The following is an 18535-nucleotide window of genomic DNA, read 5'->3' on the forward strand; positions in this document are numbered from 1 at the left end:
GAAGCCTTCTCTAGGGTCTCAGGGATACAGGGACCACCCCTTCTCTGAAGGAGAAGAAAAGGCCCTCATCCATCCTCCTGACCCTGGCCCCTGGGTTTTCAGCCTTGCCCCTTGGATCCTCTAACCAGCTGCGTGGGGCAGGGTCTCCCTTATCTGGGTCTTCCTTATCTCCCCTTTGAGCTGCTGCAATTTCAGGATTAAAAGCTCCTGAATAACAAAAACAAGCCGGATTGGCTTTCTCTGCCTACTGCCATCTGCAAGGAGACTGCAGCCCCTTCCCCATCCATGAGCAAAAGAAGCAGAGGAAGGGAGACAGGGACAATCCAGAAAAAAATAAATAAATAAAGTGCTTTGACCGCCAGATAGGCATGGGAAGGGGCCACAGGAAACCTCCTTAGGAAGGTGAAGTTACCTTCAAATACTAGTCTGGGAGGAGGGCCCACTGAGAAAGGAAGGAGGGAAAGCGGGAAAACCAGGAGAGGATTGAACTGTTGGTGTGTGCCTCAAAAGCCTGCACCTCTGCCCACCCGCTTCCACACCCAAGTCTTCTGGCATTTACTTGCTGGTTCCTGTCTTGGATAAGGTAGCTTGCTGAACCAAGTTAAGTCCCTGTCAGGCCTGTTCACCTCTAAAACTGTCTGGAAAGAAGGATCTTTGCCGGCATATCCAAACCTAGCTACAGAGAGGCAAGCTGGGCATCTTACTCCTGGGTCAGGCAAGAGCCTGGGGTAACCAGTTGTCCTATGACAAAGAGTCCGGGCCTAGCATACTGCAGCGACTCAGATCTGGGTCGAGGCTCATCCCCTCCTCTCCCAACTGCCCAAGCAGGAGAAGGAGCTGGTCCCCTACCTACCCAGGCCCATAAGAAGGAAAGTGGCCAAGAACAAAGCCAAGGCCCTCTCCAGAGCAGAACCGGGGTTTAGATTCATAATTAGCTGAGCGGGGAGAAATAGCCCAGGAAATGCGAACAGCCCCAAAAGGGCACCACTGCGCGTTGTGCATCCGGGACATGTTGAAGTGTTGTTGTATGCGTGTGCGGAGGCACGGACTCTTGTAATAAAATCGTAGTCTCCTGGCCAGCCCGAGCCGTGCAGCCTGACAGCTCAATCACTCTATCCATCAGGCGAGTCAATCAAAGCAGCTTTTCGGAGGTTCAGGGAGCCCGACGTGTCAATAACGGGGCTCGAGATGGCGGGAGCTGATAGTGCGCATCGATCCGCGCCCGGCCGGCAACGGTGGGGCGGCGAGAGACCAGCCAGAGGAAAGCGGCGCGTGGCTAAGTTGTTCCCGGCCCCCTGCCGGACCGGGCGCCTGGAGTGCTGATCTTGGGCCAAAGCTTCTGCTGCTCTCCCAGACACTGCGGGCCTGGGCGTCGGGCAGGCCTTGGCCTCCTGTCCCGGAGCCCAGCTCAGGTCTCCTCCTCGGGTTCGCCAAGCGCGAGGGGCACACGGAAATGTAGTGGAAGGAAAGCCGAGAAAAGCAGGCCTACGGATGCCAGAAATCTGCTAACTGCTGGATGTGCTGGTGAAAAAAGGAAAGTGCCGGGAGGGGAGGATGTGGGAGCCGTTCTGCGGAGAAGCTACGGAGGAAACTGGCTCTCATACCCTTGGCCCCGCTTTCTGACCTGAGCCTGACCTGTTTTCTCTCCTCTCCCACTGTTGGTCAGTTCCAGACAACCAGAGGCTGCCAGCACCCACCTTTTTGACAACTGCCTTTCCCTGGATTCTACCCACCCGGGTCAGACTCTTTTCGCTACCCGACCAGGGGAGAGGGACAGCTTTCAGACGCTTTCCTCCCTGTCTTCCTGTGTGTCCCCATATTTATCAGTGTAAACGGTCTCTCCGCAGAAAATATCGAGATGGTGTTTGTGTTTGTAAGGACACCCTGTGAATATAATTTTTCTGAACAAGGCCTTCTCTGGTCCAATCTGGCCCCCGAACGATCCGGCTGGTGGGATTTCAGACACACATCACTAGGCCCACCTTCCTGCCATATCTAAACACCCTGGAAAGAAAATCATCGACTGTGTCCTTTTCCTAAGAATAATAAAGATAAAAGACAAAGAAGGCCCCAGGGATTCAGAGTTCAAAACCAAAGAATCGAGACTCGAGCCTCCTGTGCCACGAGCTGTAGCTTCTCGGGTGGTGGCCGCAGAGGCCAGGATCGCATAGCTGGGTGAACATTCGGTTGTTGCTGGAACTGGGGTGAGGAAGCAGGGGTGAGAGACTGGAGTACCCGAGGCCGGGTTTGCTCTCCCTAGCGCCGCAGCTTGGCGTTCTGGGGCGGTCCGCGGGGCCAGAAAGCATGGCGCAGCCCGGAGTTGGGTACTCACCGGAGGATGGACGATCCGAATAACGTGTGCAGTAGACCCAGGCGGGCCATACGAGAGGCTGCTGCGAGTCAGTTTTGACCACGGGCCCGCCGTTGGCTGAGCCCATAAGTAGGATGGCGGGGTTGCCGTGCTCCGGGTATTTGGTGCCCTGCGCTCCGGGGCTCCCTGCACCGCCTCCACTGCCGCCGCCGCCGCAGCTGTCCGAGGGCTGGCTACTACGGCCGCCGCCGCCGCTGCCGCCACTGCCTGCCGCGCCGCTGCCGCCAGCCGCCGCCGCCGCCAGCCGGGTTCCCAGCTTTAGACGGCGCCCGCGCCGGCGCGCTGGCTGGAGCCGTCGGGTGAGCCACAGTTCGCGTCGGGGCGCACAGGAGCCGAGGCAGCGCCTTGCGCCGGGTGTAAAACGGGTGGACAGGGTCTCTACCTGCCGCCAGTCTGGCTCTGTCCGCGCTCGACCCGGCCTCCTCCTCCTGCGCCTCCTCTGGCCAGCCGCCACCACCAAGAAGCTGCGTGGCGGCTGTCTTTTTTGCAAGCCGAAAGCCGGGCCTCGGATGTTGTCGAATGAAAAAGTTGGTGGGCCGTGCGAGCTGGGCCGCGTGGCGCGGCTGGTGAGCAGGCGCCGCGATATGCTGAGGCGGCGGGCGGGGGTGTGGGGAGGTGGCGGTGGTGGGCAGGGGCGGCAGGCAAGGCCCGCCGGGCGGCGAGGGGGCGCGGGCTGCGGGGACACGGGCACGCTGTCTACATCGCTGGCCGCTGCTGCCGGCTGCGCCCGGACTGAGGCTCAGGCTGAGGCCGCCCGGGTCCGCCGCCGCCGCCGCGCCGAGGCCCGAAGGTCGCGCCTGAACTTTTAGGTTCGGCTGCTGTTCTTCCATGCTCGGCCGCCCCGCCGCCCCGGCCGCGCGCCGGCCGCGCCACCGCCTCGCTCACCACCCCACTTTGCCCAGCGGCCCGTGGGGGTGCGCAGAGGAAGGAGCAGGCGAAGCCCAGCGAAGGCACGGGCGGGTGCAGGAAAAACTCAGGCGTCTGGCCTGGATCTCTCGCTCTTATCTAGCAGATAGATCTTCGCTGTCTCTTCAACCTCTCTAATTTGTAAGACATCCAGATATGGAGACACTTGCCTATTTCTTTTTTCTTTTCTGCAGACAGATTCAATGATTTGATTTAAATGATTTTAAACCACGGCCAAAAAAATGAAGGAAAAAAGAAAAAGAAAAGGAAAAGAAGCAAAAAAAAAGAAAAAAGCTCCAATAATTTTTTTTCTAAAGGGAAAAAAATAGTATTTAAAAGCTAGCCATCTTCCTAGGCAGTAGTGAGGGATTTTGACTTCCCCGAGTGTCAACGCTCAGCCTGTGCCCAGAGCGTGAGGCTGGCAGCGCCCTTTAATCGCCTTTGCTTTTTTTGCAGGGGAGGCGCGTCTCCGCAGCGCCGGGCTGGTTTTTTTTTTTTTTTTTTTTTTTTTTTTTTTTTTTTTCTTCCAAATCTCTGAGAGCTCGGAATCTTTGCACAAACTCTCTCGCTTAAAAAAAAAAATCACCCAGGCACACTTTTTGCCTTCAAACCGGAAGCACGTGAGTCGGGACCGCACGTGTGCGGAGCCAATGGCGAGCCGGGACTCGCGCTGACACTCGGGCCTCGGCCCAATGGGCGCGCGCGGGACTTTGCGGATAAATAATCCGGGGGCGTCAGCCGCGGGCGGAGAGGGGGCGCCGCGGCGCTGGCCCTGTGCGTCGGATCCGCCCTCCCCATCTTCGCCCCTCCCCCTCCTTCAGGCCGGGACCGAGGAGGGGGCAGAAGAAACCCGGGAGGGGTGGATTTTGGGTTGTAGGCAAATGGAGAAGCAACTCCATAAACAACTTGTTGGAGAAACGCAGGATTATGGGTCTGTGCGCGCCGGGAGCAGGGGCAGTAGGCAGGAGCCTGGCTGTTTTGCACCCCCACGCCTAAGAACCTCAGCTTTTTATTTTCTCCTCTCTCTCGTGTTGCTGTTATGAAGGATGAGTGGTTGTTGTCACTGCCGGTTTGTGTGTTTGTGGGTCGGTGTGGGTTTGGGTGTGTGTAGTTGAGGCAGGGGGAGTGAGACAAGGAGGTCGGTGATGTGAAATAGACCTAGAGTTGGTTTCTTTCAGAGGCGCAATTTATTTTTCACAAATAGCAAAATCTGAAAGGCCCGCTGCGCCTAGCTAGCGTCGCACGTTTATGTTTGTACGTCTTCTGCCGGCCCGCTGCATTGCTTTCCCTTTGTGGGGAATCCGAACCCATGCCCTCCCCGGTCCAGACTTTCGACAACACCCTGGAGCTGTCCTGGCGCCATAGAGCCAAGCCCAGAGGGCTCGGAATAGCCCCAGCGCCAGCCGCCTGGACCTTCCCTGGCAGTGGGAGTCCGGGCAACACAGAATCTCAGGAGGGCCCCCGGGCCGGCGAGTCAGAACGCGGATGCGCGCTAGGCCCTAGCTTTTAGAGTTCAGGGTAACCTCTGTGTTAGATTTCCCTGCAAAGTGGAATCAAATAAATAAAAGCGCTGCACCCCAAGTGTTTGCCCTGGCCAGCTGACGTTGTGAACAAGAATTTTCCCTCAATTGCAGGGTAACTGAATTTCCGGGGATTGCTCCCAACTCCCTGGGTGACTCCGGCTCCAGCCCTGTGCGTTCTTCCCTAGTTTGAGGGGAATGCGGTTCCTCTAGCTGCTATCACTCTGCCGTCTGCCGGGCTCTTTTTCGCTGTTTCCTGGTCGAGGCACCCCCAAAGTTTTCTCATAACTGGGAATGTGAGGGACGGGGTGGCTTGTGGACTGAAGCTCTAGGCACCTGCGGGACCTGTCTCCGGAGTCATTTTGGAGGACCAGTATCCGACTATGCTGAAGCCTGCGGTGGCCGAGAAAGGCAAACGAGGCCTTCAGGGGTGTCATCTTAGAGCTCCAGCGGACCTCCTCGCCCTGAACGCCCTCCCCAACTGGGACAGTAGAGAAAGTATCTCTTTGGAAATATTGTCTATTTGTGACATGCGAAATAATCCCCCTACCTCCAGTTTTCCAGAAAAGTCACAGGGGGTTAGGCTAGGAGGAACATGCAACTAAACCCACAATAAGTCGAACCAACACCGCAGTTGCTGAAGTTTCTCAAAAGGGCTGGTGGAGAGCAGGAATTCGTATTGTTCACCGCATCTTGGGAGCAGGCGAGGGTCCCCCGATTTCCGGGGCTGAGTTCCCGGCTAGACTTGCACTGCAGCCTAGGGGAGAAAACCTCTCTCCCTAACGCTGCGCTACAGTCTTCTCAACCTTCTCAAGCCGCCTCCAACCCCACTTTGGAGTCTCCCGAGTCCTCTTCAGTCGCACACCAAAGGGCTCCCCGAAATCTCCAGGCGCCCCCACCCCTTCTCCCCGAAATGAGGGTGGGATTTTATTTATATTTAAGTTCGCAAAATTGAAATCTTTATCCCGCAAGCAAGCGTGGGTACTTAATTAAATTCTAATTAGGACACTATCAATATCCTATTTAGCCGCGTAGCTTTTGTGCGCCGCGGTCCCTTTCAGCGCGGTAAATAGGGTCTCGACGCCTTATCTCGCCTGCAGGAGACGCCTCGAGAAGGGCTGCGGAAGATAATTTATAGGTTTTAATTACTCTTCATTCCGCCTGATCAGCTTGGCGTTCATCACAGGCCTGTGAATAAAACCCTGGTCAAAAGCTCTGTCACATCGCGCTGGCAAGACGCTTAATCAAAGTGAGCGGCCCCGCGCGCCGCGCGGCCCGGCTCCTCCACGTAATTTCCAGCCAGCTGATAAAGCCAGCTGAATAATGCGGCGGCCCTTTGGAGACACCATTTACAGAAATGACTTTATTGACGGCTTAACGTCGGTAATTCATTTTACCTTTCATGTAGTGGAGCCCGGATTTGTTACAGTAATGGGATGATAAATGCACCCGCGGCCCACGAGCTCGAGCTGGATTAGGCGGCACTCTGCGCGCTGGCTCGTCCCCCCACCTCCCCCAGGCCCGGCCTGGCCCGGACGCTCGGTACCCCGCGCCGCCCTGCGCTCCATGACCTCCACCCAGACCCTACGCTCTCCTCTCCCTCCTGCAAATGAACGTGCTATTGAGAACTCTGTGTGAGCGCATTGGCGTCTTGGCAAGCATGCAAGTGAAGTGTGTGAGGGCTGAGTGAACAAGTGTTGGCCGAGACGGATGGGTGAGGGGTTCACAGGACTCTGAGTGAGCCCGGGGCTGGGCGTGTGAGTGAGGAACTGCGGGCAGGGTGAGTTGTGTGTACAAGTATGTGAGTAAAGTGTTAGGGTGTGTGTGAAGGATTGTATCTGCACGAGTGGTTATATTTGTGTGGCGGTCCTTTTGGGGGTACTCGTTTCTGCCTTTGGGAGCTAAGGAATTACTTTCAACTTGATGTCCAGGCCGGGGTGGCAGAGAGGTGGGCCTGCGGGTAGCAGGTGGGGAAGCCTTACTCAAATGGAATGGAGCCCCTTTCTCCAAATGCCATCTGCTCTTGGGCCAAAGGTATGGAAGTGTGGGGGTACCCAGTGCGCATTTCTATGGTCTTACAGTTCTGAGCTATGCAGTCACCTGGGCTAGAGGCACACAGAAGGCCACAGACTGGGCTGCGTCTCTGCAATAAGTTGATTGTCCCCAAGTCCCCTTTTCTTGGGGATAGCCCAGATAAAAGTGGAGAATGACAAGGAGGATATAGAGTCTGTTTTGTCTCAAATGCCAAAGTTGGGGAGGGGTGCTACTTTTCTCACTTGAACGAAGGAGGTCCCAAAGAGGCCTTCAGTGATGGGGAGTTGGGTAAATAGGACAGAGAGAGACCCCAACCATCCTTCCGTTCTCCTGTCCTTAGACTTCCTGCATTTTCTGAGGATAGTCAGGGGCTCCCACTGAGCCAAAGACACCTGGCCAAACAGAGGAGAATGATGCATACATGTTTGGGGAGCTGCTAGTTAGCGGGGTTTGGGAATCATGTAGTCGGAAGACTGGCATGTGTTTAATAGAGTGAAGACTGAGAAATTTTACCTTTCTTTCTCCCCTTTTCTAATTTTGGGAAAAACACTCAGCGGTCTTGAAGAGTGGCCCGTGGCTGTGAGGACCACAGTGTATATTTGTGTTTATTTGCTTGGTCTGTGAGAGCCACCCAGAGAGAAAATTAGTCTATAAAAATAGGGTGTGTGTGTGTGTGTGTGTGTGTATAGTTTGTGGCAGGAGACCCCTGTGTGTATGTGAACGTTAATGTGTACACCCAAGTCAGCCCCACTAGTCAGGCATGAAGAAATGTATTTGCTGAAGGTTTTGGTGTATACTGTGCAGAAAAGAGGACCAGCCTGTGTGCCCATAGAATTTTGGATTTTGTGTAGGCAGAGACAAATACCAGGGTCCTGCATGTTTCCACCTCTCTTTCAAGGATGAGGACCAGAAGGAGAATTATGAAAGAAATTCTTGCAGCCTGGTGAGGGGTGTGCTCCATGGACTGGGAGTAGGAGTGTGTTGCATGCACAGGGTGGTAATCGCATTTCGAGTGTAGATCAGATGGCGGTGGGGCCTCGTGGTGCGGGACATGAATGAGTTGTCGCAACACAATAGCGTGCAGCCTTCCTAGGGGGACTGGATGACCAGCGGTTTTGTTGGGAGTGAATGCGAGGAGATTTCTGCTACAAGTGCCGCGTTATTATGAGCTAGAAGGTCAGACTATACATCGCAGGTCCCCAAAGCCTATAGACCTTGGGAAATGTGGGGCCTCGAGTCACGTCATTGTACCTGACAGTCTTTTTCAATAGACTAATTCAATTAGCACTCGGGGTCTTGGTCTTCATTTGGAGCCCATAATAATGTGGGGGTGGGTGGGTGCTAAGGGATTCGTTGGGTATTGGTTAGGGATCCTAAGCAATTTTGTCCAAAGTGGAATGGGACTAGGGAAGGCAGCAAAGGAAAAAAGCCAGTGGGTGGGGGGTGCATGGGAGGTAAACCATGGAATATAAAATGCTCCGCTGACAAAATAAAATGCTCCGTTGACTCCTGAAATTGGGGCATCAGCTTTGTTTGTAGAGGACCCAGAGCATTTCATGAAGGGGGTGAGGGACAGGGAGGATTTCTTTTCTTCTGTATATACGAAATAAGACTAAAAATGTCTAGGTATCTAGAAAGCCCGAGAAAAAGCCCACTGTTGGATGTTGTCACCTTCGTGGATTTCAGTATTTGGATTTATGTCCCCACCATCCGGTCTTCCTCCAGAGTTTTCTCCTTCTTATCTGAGGCAGTTCACAGCATGGACAGATTTGTTCTAGAAATACTCTCTCTCTCTCTCTCTCTCTCTCTCTCTCTCTCTCTCTTTCTCTCTCTCTCTCTCTCTCTCAGGCTCAGACAAACTGAGACCTTTCTCCTCTTGACTCCCCGTGGGAAACGGTGGAAAGATACCGATGATTTCTGTAAATTGCACCCGGTGGCCAGGAATCAGAAAGCGCTCCTGGGGCTCTGGTTTCCTCTCTGAGCCCCGCGGGCTGTCCACAGGCCCGCGCCAGGCGCAGAGGGCGCCAGGGTGCAAACACCCGAACTGTCGTTGCTCGCGGGTTTGCAGGCGGCATTCCGGCTGCGCGGGGATGATCCGGGAGCCGGACGCAGGGCCCCTTGGCTCGGATTACGGGAAGAGGAGCCTTCACTGCCCCGCCCCCCCGGAATTTCAAACCTCGCTGGGACTCTATCACACAGCCAGACTGGCCTCTGGAGCTGAGAATTTTAGACTTCGCTGCTCCGGGAAGCATGAGGACTACACACAATTCCCTATTTATTTTTCTTCACTTTAATCTGACATCCCGCATTTTGTGCTTACACTGAATCCCACCCAAACCCCAGAACCCAGACCCGAGTTTGGGTTTAATCTCTTTCCCTTTCCCCGAAAAAAAGAAAAAATCCAGAGTTAATTCAATGTCTATGCCTGAATTTTCTTCTATTTTTTATTTTGCTTTTATCCCTGTATGGCTCCCTCCCACTCCCCAAAAGATTCCCCGAGGTCGGTGTCCTCAGGCCTAGGGTACCCTCTCCCACCCCTGGTCCCCACCTGTCCGAGTGGCCGCTCCCGCCTGGCTCCGGCTTAGCGCGGTTCGGGGTCCACACCGACTGGCCTTGGGCGTGTGAGAGTGTGGGAGCTATTGAGGAGGGGCCAGCGCGGCTTTCCGGGTTCTGCTGCCCCCACCCCTCCGCTCAGTCCGTGGTCTCCAGGAGGTCTGAACCCGACTTCAAAGTTGGGAACGAAAAACACCAGAAAAGAAGAAAAAACACATCCAAGTCCTTTGTGCAGGAAAGCTCCCGTGACTCCAAAACCGTTCTTTTCGCTTGTCCCAGAATTAACTGTCTTCCTTCTCTTCCCTTTGACTCCTGTAGGGGAGGGGTTGGTTGTCCCGGGCCCTTTTCCCACTGACCCTGGAAAAGGAGACAAAAGTTCGTGCACCCGGCTCTCCGCGCCTAGGTTTTCTGCCTCTGCCGGCCCCAGAGCCTGATCCAGGCCGCGCCTCCGTGTTGCCCATGGGGCGTACATCTTTGGGACCCTTTTCCCGGGGAGGTGCAAGAAAAGCTCTGGGTTCCAGCAGAGGTCGGCGCTGCAGGGCCCAGGCGGGAAGGCGTGGAAGGAAAAAGTTTAGTACAGAAGGTGGGGCGGCAAGGGAGCGGAAAGTCTCACTAGCCTGGGATTGGGGGAGAGGGGCGAGAACCCGTCTGTCGACCCCACCCCGCCCCACCTCCTTCCTCATATTGAATCGGATGTGGGGAGTGGGAGGGGGTCACCGCAATGCCAAGGCCTTCTCGGGCCATCTTCCCTGGTCCCCCGCTCCAGCAGAAAGCTGGGAGGGGGACGAGTGTGTAGTCCCGCGCGTGCGTGTTTGTTGGTGACTCTGAGAGGCTCTGGTTGGGTGCGTGTGTGAGTCCGAGTGTGTACCCGAGTGTGCACGCAAGAATTGTGTGCGTTTTGTCTCTCTAATCCTCGTGTGGTTGCGTTGTGCTGTGTCAGTGTGAAAGTGTGTGTGCGTGTCCACGTGCATAGTCTCCACGTGTGCGTGTCCGTGAGTGAATTTGTGTGAAAGCTGGAAAGTGACCGAGGTTTTGGAAGTGAAATATGTGAAGTTGCAACGACCCTAGGCTCTGACCCCAAACCTCACCTTTTACCCTATCGCTCCCTCCAAACCACCCCCTCTACCCCCGCCATTGAACTGTGCCAGGAAAGAGGAGACAGTTGTTTAAACCCGGGTTAAAATAGCAACTGTTTTTTTGTTTCCCACCAAGACCCACCTCAGCAGCCCTAAGCCCTGATTGAGGGGAGGGTGGGCCACACGTGCCAAGGTCAAGATCAAAGGGACCTTAGGGAGCGCAGAGACCTAAAGCCCGCTCCACAAATGAGGCAACTGAGACCCGAAGAGAGCAAGGGACTAGGCAGAGGTCCCACAGACCCAGCCACTCGTCTCAGAGTTCGCCAAACCCGGCTCGGAAGCCGCGGGCGTCCCAGTTTCGTTCTGCAGCCTAAGTCCCAGATGAGAGCGCGGGGGCTGATGGTCTCCTACCCCAGGCTTCCAACTCCACTCCATTCATCCCCAGGAAGGGTTCACCCCCTTCCCGGTGGGTATCGGAGGTGGGAGGAAGGAGGGGAGGTTATCTCTTGGGGCTGGGAATGTAGTGAGGGTGGGGACGAGAGGGAAGTATAATCCCTCTCCTTGTCGGATCCCACTTAGGGCTCCTAGGATTCCTACCTCTCCTCCACCCACCAGGGAGTTAGCAGCATCCTCTTCGCCCCGGCTAGAACTTTCCAAGCGTGAATGGTAGTTAGGGTGGGGGGCTCGGTAAAGGGAAGGCTGGGCTCACTTCCTGCCGGGGGGCTGGGAGTAGGGATGGGGTAGGGGTGGAATACCCGCCACAAAGTCATTCCAGGCACGTCCCTCCCCTCCCGCGCCAATAACGCCCGCCCCAAAATTGTTATGCAAAGGAGTCAAGTATGTGATCTTCTGGCGATCAAAGCGGCAAAGCCAAATATTAGAGGAGCAGTCAATAATGGATGAGCAGATTAAGAAACCCATCCCGCGCACAATTATCGCCGCTATTGAAAAAGCTCACTTTTTCCGTTATTCTCCACCCCACCCCCATTTATAAAAGAAAAAAAACGTAGGCAGAAGGATGGGGGCTGGGACTGGCAGCCGAGGCGGCTGTAGGGACGCGCGTGGAAGAGCCGGTGCGTGGGAGGGTTTGCATTGCGCCCCCTAGGGGTGACCCCGGTGGGTCCGGTGTGCTCTCCGCGGAGCCGGCGAGCCTTGTCCTCTGCATCCTGCGCGCAGCTGCCCCTTAAACAGTGGAACCGTGGAACCACTCTGAGCCGAAGGGCTGTAATCCGGGTTTCCTGGGTTTTATTTTAGACCATTCGGCAACAAGCCCGAGCTCCCCTGCCGCACCGCTTCCAGTCCCCTTTCTTTCCGTAGAGCGACCCTAAGCTGGTGGTGGGGCAGGGAGCCGAATCTGAGCTCGCGGGCGGCTGACGGCCGGCTTCCCCGTGGGGAACGCGCCACCTGTCGGCGCTAGTGAGAACTGCGCCTGTGTGGCGCCCTCGGGGTATACGAGGCTGCCGGGAGATTTGTGTCTGAAAGCCCCGGGCTTGCGGTGGGGACGTCCGGGCTCTTTCCTGACAATTGACGCCTGAGGCGGGAGAGACAACGGAATTCCCACAAAAGCATCCTTCTCAGGTTCTCCTCACCTCAAGACGGCCAAAGCTGGAGGAAAATCCCCTCGCGGGGCGGGGGGGCCGGGTTTGCCCTGCGATTCCGAAAGCAGAAAATACCCGAATCACACAGGGACGGGCGCCGCGTTGGTAGTCAGGGCTGCGTTCCTACTCCCTCTACCTGCCCCGCGTTGTGTGACCTCGGGCGGGACCCCGCTGCTTTCTGGGCCTCAGTGTTCTTATTCGTAAACTGAGGGCGTTGGATTAGATTGGTCTTCTCCCAACTCTGACCTTGAAACTGACATTGAATCCGAGCGGTGTCTGACGACACCTGTGCCTTGTCCTCTATTTCTAGCCTTGAATAAATCCTGGACTTTTATGTGCCATTTATATCCTAATCTCATATATATTTAATGTATAATTGCTGCAATTATTGTTTTCTCAATTGTCTAGGATTTCATTTGGATGTGATTAGGATGGTCCGAATTATCCTGATAAGTGCCCATTAACTTAAATCTCTTTAAAAAAAATCAAACTAGCAAAACTTCATTCACTTTGCAGTATGGACACTGCTGGAGAGCACCCATGTCGTGGGACCAGTGAGGACACAAGGGGAGGCTTAGAGGCATGTGGGAGGCTTAGATGAGAAGACAGGACCCGGGCAGCGGTCAGTGTTAAGAGAGAGGACCCATAAGAAGGGCCGCGGCTAGAGGGAGGGAGAAGACTGGGCCAACGACGCACCTGAGCCCTGGGGTGGGAGTGGGGACGTGGCTCCTAACCCAAATCTCCCTGCCAGGCAGTGTCCAACAAGCATCGACGGCAGGCATCGAGACCAGTGCAGGGTGATTCAGACCTCAAGCCACCCTTAACCTTTCCATGAAATGAATAAAACTCGGGAGCCGGTGAAAGGGGACAGTATTTTGATCCGGAGATCGCTTATAACCTCCGCTTGGAGTTCCGAGTTTGCCCGGCTCAGGGGAGGCTACAGTCCAGCAAGGTCTGGGCCCCAAGCGTGGGGCGGCAGGACCCAAGCTGGGCGCGCCCTTCGGGCAGCCCCGGAACGGTACGCGCCAGACAAAGCCGGCTGTCCTGGTCCTCAGCTTCAGGTTGGCGGCGCAAGGCCAGAGCTACCTCCTAGGCACCTGGGTGGAGGTCTCACATAGCATTCCCTGAGAAGCAAAACTGCCCTTGGGGCCTGCAGCGGGCCTGTCCCATGGAACGGGAGACCCTCTGCTTTCGGGATAGATGAGAAGTTTCTGCTCTGTCCTTCTTGGAGTCCCGGAATCGTTCTGGGGCCGCGTGCTGCCTGGAGGCGGTGAATTTCAGGGTCTTGAGAAGCCGCACACACACGGAGTTCTGGGCGAGGGTGTCGTTCCTGTTAAGAGACGGGAAAAGCGAGGGACTGGAGGTCCGGTCATTGTCGCATGATCTGCCTCCTGAACGCCAAGCGAGACCTGAGCGTTCCGCTGGGGCCTCGCCCTGACACCCGGGCCCTCCGTGTGGTCAGGAGTTTGCGCCCGCTCCCGCTAGGGCAGCCAGGTCCCACTTGCGGCCGGCTGGGGTTTGGTAGCACCGGTTTGTCTGCGCCCCACTTGTGACACCGACACCTTCCAACTCCTCAGGCCCACCCCGTGGAATTCTGGACTTTGTGAGGGCCACCGAGGTCCTGGTCCTGGGGTCAGTTGCCATCTGACTAAACCAGGATGGCGGAGCTCCAGGCCTTGCTCTAGCCGGTGCGTCGGGGCCAGCGGAGAGCCCAGGGCAGGAGCTGTGGGATGAGCCGGGTGGCCGCGTGGTCACAGACGCCCGGCAGGACTGAGCGGCAGCCGAGACCCTCCGTCCATCCAGCTGCTGGATTCGACTCTCCCAGACCCGCCACGGAACCCAAATTTGAGCAAGCAAGATAAAGACGCCAGCAGCGAGTGCGCTGCGGAGAGCTGGCCGCGACGCCGGAAGCTTCTGGGACGCAGAACGCTGGCTCCGACTCGCGCGGCTCAGACCAGCTTCCGTGGTTGCACTCAATTGAACAACGGGCGGATTTCTGTTAAACTTTGTTTTCACCCTTCACGCAGATGTTTCTGGTTTGCCGAGGGGGATAGAATGAGAGACAGAGACGAGAGAGATACAGAGAGGGAGATAGAGAGTGCAGGGTCGGGGGAGGAGGAAGAGAGGGCGGAAGCAGTTCTGTTTAGGGGTCTCCACCTCCAAAAGACGATGGAACAATGGTAGCCAGTTCAGGATCTATAAGGTGCTGGCTCTGGGCTGCCTGGCTCTGAAGGCTTCACCTGGTGGGCTGGCTTAGGTGTTCCTAGTGGGCATGCCGGAAGCCTGTTAAGGTATGAACCAGCATACTGTCCCTTTTACAAAGGAGGAAACGGAGGTCGGAGAGGCATAACCCGCCCCAAGTGCATGCCCATACCAAGCGCGAAACGAAGCACCGAATATTTCCCCAGCTCATAGGGAGCCAGATGGGGACCACCAGTTCCCCCAGGGGACACCCCATGTCGCCCTGCGGGCTCCAAGTGGGGATGGGAGATACAACCTTCCTACCCTTCCCCCTGCAACACCCGCGAGGTCTCAGCGCTCCCAGGCAGTCCAGAGGGGCCTCGTTCCCCGCGGGGGTGGATCAGGAGAATCCTCTGCCTGCGCCCTCTCCGAGGGTCCGCACAGAGCGAGTGCCTCATTAGGTGAGGTCTCTGGCTCCGACCCCCACTCTCGACAGGGATCTTCCTTTTGCATCACCCAGTGGAGCTGGCCAGAGAGCCGCGCAGGAGGCCGCATCTCCCCTTGTTGGTATTGTCCGCTTGCTTTCTTCTGGCTTCCAAGCTCAGTGACCCCGGAAGGGGCCGAGCATCCGACTTCGGCATGGTGGTTGGCTGCCCCCGGAGGCAGGGGTAGGGGGCCAGAAATGCTGGCCTAGGCAGGCCTGCAGCCCCGAGCTCCTGGGGTGGACATCTCAGGGTCCCGGGCCTCCAAGCTTATGGCTGGTCTCCGCGGCGGCGGGGGTGACCCAGCAAGGGCAAGACCTTTTCAGACTTGCTTCTGGTCAGCAGGCAATGACTCCGATTGAGAGGTGAGGGAGCTTGGGTTCCCCCGTGAGGGCAAGGCCCAGTCTTCACCACAGCCGCGCCTCTACTCTCAGGGTGCAAGTGGCGTGATCCGGGAGCAGTCGAGGCCGGTGACAAAACCAGGATGACCCAGCGTTTCCTAACCGCGCTGAGGCAGTCGCCTCTCCGGGTCGCTCCACTCCCGGACTCCGGCAGCCTGTTGGACTCCGGCAGCCTGTTGGCCTTCCTGTCACCACCTCGAATGGAGTTCCCTGCCCTATGCCCTGGAATTGGGCCCCTGGCTCGCAGGGAAGAGGGTGGGGGTGGGGTAGGGAGGAAAGGCCAGGAAGCCTGCTGGAGAGACGGAGGTGACTGAAGGCCAGCATCGCCAGGAGGCATAGCTCCACCAGTCCCCAGTCCCATGGTTCCACCTTGACCCCAGTTCACCTGCAGGGCGGCAGGAGCTCCTCTGATTCCCGAACCTGTAGCTGGTGCTGCACTGGAGGGGTTTCCGTTGGTCCAGCGCACCCCGGTGAAGGGAATTCCCTGGAAGAGAGAGAGGAGGTGCCAGAACCTGGCTGTAAGGGAGTGTTGGTGTGCAGAGAGAAGCGGGCCGTCCAGGCCTGGTGGGTCCTGTAGCTAAGCACCTGAGATTTCAGTCTCCTTCCTTTTCCTTACTCCCGTAGTTTTCCGGGACCCTAGCTGCCTTGCATCCCCTCCGCTTCTTCTTCCCTGCGGTTTCTCCTTTAACCTAAAGAGCAGAATAAGTAGGCCTTGCAGCAAGGACATCTTAGGTAGGACTGGCAGCGTCTCATGCTCTGCCAGGGCTCTCAGGATATGGGGTAAACCACCCCTTCACAGCCCCTGCTGCCAGCAAGGAGCAGTGCCTGCTGACCTGCCCCTCTCCTCCATTTTATTGTATTTTGTTTCCCTTCTCTACTCTGAAGGGATACTCCTTTATTTTAACAGACCCAATTAGGATTTGCCAAACGCTAGATAAAACCTTCCTATCAGAAAATGCCTTAGGTTTGGGAATTACAATCCTGAGATTTTATAGGTAGCTTTAATGGAAAGGTTTGGAAAGAGACTGAGGGTGCCCTTTGTTCTAAATACATGTGAACTGGAACTTGATATCTGTTGCTGTTGTTGCTGTTGTTTTTTGCAGGGGGAGGGGGGAAGGTGTTTGGATCTTGAGCCGAAATACATCAAAGAAGAGATCCCTGCACCTCAGCTCCTAGAAGTCACAGTCACCTTGATAGTGGAGAACTGGGAATTGGAGGTGCAGGATTTGCAGGAGTAGGGGAGATAATTAATATTAGCTGGGTCACCAGAAAGAATGGAAGCTAAGAGATTGTGTTGCCATGCCCTCTTCCACATCAACCTTTAGCATTTATCTCTTCCCCGTCAGTCTGCCCAGCTATCAAGTGTGGACTCGACAGGAATGTTGCAAGGAAAAAACTAATTAAATGGTAGTACAATGCTTTGAAAATATTAAGTGTCATGTAAATGCCTAATGCTAATAATAATCTTGATGGTGGTAATTATGTCCCAGGAAGCACATTCCAAGACAGCCCAGCACTGAGTCCATATGAGCTGCCTGTCTAGGAGGAGCCTGGGAACACCCACCCGTTCTGCCGCTCAGCCCCGGCTATGCCTGGCCGTGTGGAAGGTGGGAGCTGGGTCGTGTCCCCAACACCCAGCAGGCAGAGCAGGTTTAATCCTGGCTGGAAGTCCTTAAGCAAGTTACTGCAGCCCTTCACCTATAAAGTGGGAGTCATAATACCTGCAGCATAGGATGGTGGTGAGAATTAAATGACATCATGTGTGTAAAGCACTTAGGGACAGTGGCAAATAGCTAAGTAGAAAGATTTGGGTAGGTGGTAGCAGCTCCTCCAGTTAAGTTTACCTAGCCCTAGCTGCATGACCAAGACAAGGGTTTCAAAGCCCATCCCACTCTCACGTTGTTCAGCTCTGATCTGTCATGTGGAATCCCAGACCCCTTTCTTATGTACACTTGGCTGGGGTCAGGGTGGAGATACTTCCAGTCCATTATTATCTGCACTCTCAGAAGGTCACTGTCACGTTGCTGGTCGACCAAAGGACTGAAGAACCAGTGCGACTGAGTTCAGGATTTGTTTAGGCCCTGAGCCTGTGACCCACCCAGGGTTTCTGCCCCTTCTCCCCCACTGCTTACCCACTCCATTGAGAGGCAGTGTTAGATTGGGGGACCCAAAAGAGGCTTGAGGACTCTTTTGTCACCCTGACTGTGAACTACCTGGAGCATCTGTCCTCAGTGCAGTGAAGAAAGACTGTAAAGAGTAAGCTCCCTGTCACCAGAGGCTGGAGGGGGAGCGGAGAGGATTGATGGCAAAGCGGGCAGTCAAGCTCTGGGAGAAGGCTTGGACCGGTTTGTCTGTGCCTCCCTGCCCCCAGGGCTTCCAGGGTGTGGTTGCTCCTCACATTGGGTCCAGCTGCCTCAGAGGCTCTGGCAGGCTCTGTGGTGTGTCCAGTGGCTTCAGCCGTGTACCTTCATTGTCTGACCTCTATGAGTTCAGTGTCTTCTATGCTCTGTAGCTTGGCTAGGAAATTGCTACGTTGCCCTTAAGTGGGTTACCCCTTCACATTTAAACAGAGGGATATAGTACAAGTCTGTGTTGGGGAATAACATATCCCTCACTCTCTTCTTTCTCTGAATTCTTGATGGGAGGAGTAAGGGGTTCAAGGATCTTCCCTTAACAATTTTTTAGTTTGGTGAAATACCAGGCCTTCCCCAGGACTTAAGAGTTTCCTTATAAGGCAATTTCTCCCCACCACCCATCCCTTCCCACCATCCTCTCCCCATAAAAAGTTTCCTTACTGTTGCTGGACTCCGGATTTGGGGCCCTGAGTTCTGCCAAAACTAGTGGAGGCTCTGAGGGCAACAAATTACAGTGACTCATGATTGAGGCTTTTGGGAATTTCCACCCCAGAAACCTCTGGGTCTTTTAGGGGTTTTAAAGAATCACCTAGATATTTTAATGACACTCCTTATCCTTGAAAGTGTCCTAATTTTGTGTTTTAATGACTTAGAGAATAATGACAAACTCGAGTTCCTTCAGCTTTTATTGTCTTTCCCAATTTGGTTCAAAGTTCAGCTTTTCCTTCTATGTGATGACACAGCCCTCCCCATTTGAGAAGAGCACAGCTTTAGAGAGAAAAAAAAAAAACTTTAAAAACAAAATGCTTTGTTTTGTTTGTCTTAGGCAACAATAACTCAAATACACCTTAACTTTGAAAGTAAAATATTTTTAATATCGTACAGAAACAGGTGGTTTCCCAGGTAATTCTTTTTTAAACAGGCACTCAAATAAGAATGCTATCAACAGTGGCAGCGTTGGGTTTTTGGGTTTAGGCCACGTGAGACTTCATGGTTGCACTCTGATCAGAGGTTTGTAGGGTCAGACACTGACAATGCACCCACCTCCCCCCCCCCCCC

General features: G+C 55.1%; 1 protein-coding gene across 1 annotated transcript in view; it reads right to left on the minus strand.

Annotated features, from left to right (window-relative positions):
* The window catches only part of LOC108512631 (homeobox protein engrailed-1), a 5503-nt gene extending 2302 nt beyond the window's left edge, over window positions 1–3201 (minus strand). Inside the window, 6 exon segments of the mRNA XM_017847960.1 lie at window positions 2333–2549; window positions 2552–2815; window positions 2817–2888; window positions 2890–3032; window positions 3035–3078; window positions 3080–3201. Coding sequence (XP_017703449.1) covers window positions 2333–2549; window positions 2552–2815; window positions 2817–2888; window positions 2890–3032; window positions 3035–3078; window positions 3080–3201 — 862 coding nt within the window.
* Between the last annotated feature and the right edge of the window lie 15334 nt (window positions 3202–18535).

This window comes from Rhinopithecus bieti, unplaced genomic scaffold (assembly GCF_001698545.2).
Source record: "Rhinopithecus bieti isolate Rb0 unplaced genomic scaffold, ASM169854v2 scaffold_31064, whole genome shotgun sequence".
Classification (NCBI taxonomy): domain Eukaryota; kingdom Metazoa; phylum Chordata; class Mammalia; order Primates; family Cercopithecidae; genus Rhinopithecus; species Rhinopithecus bieti.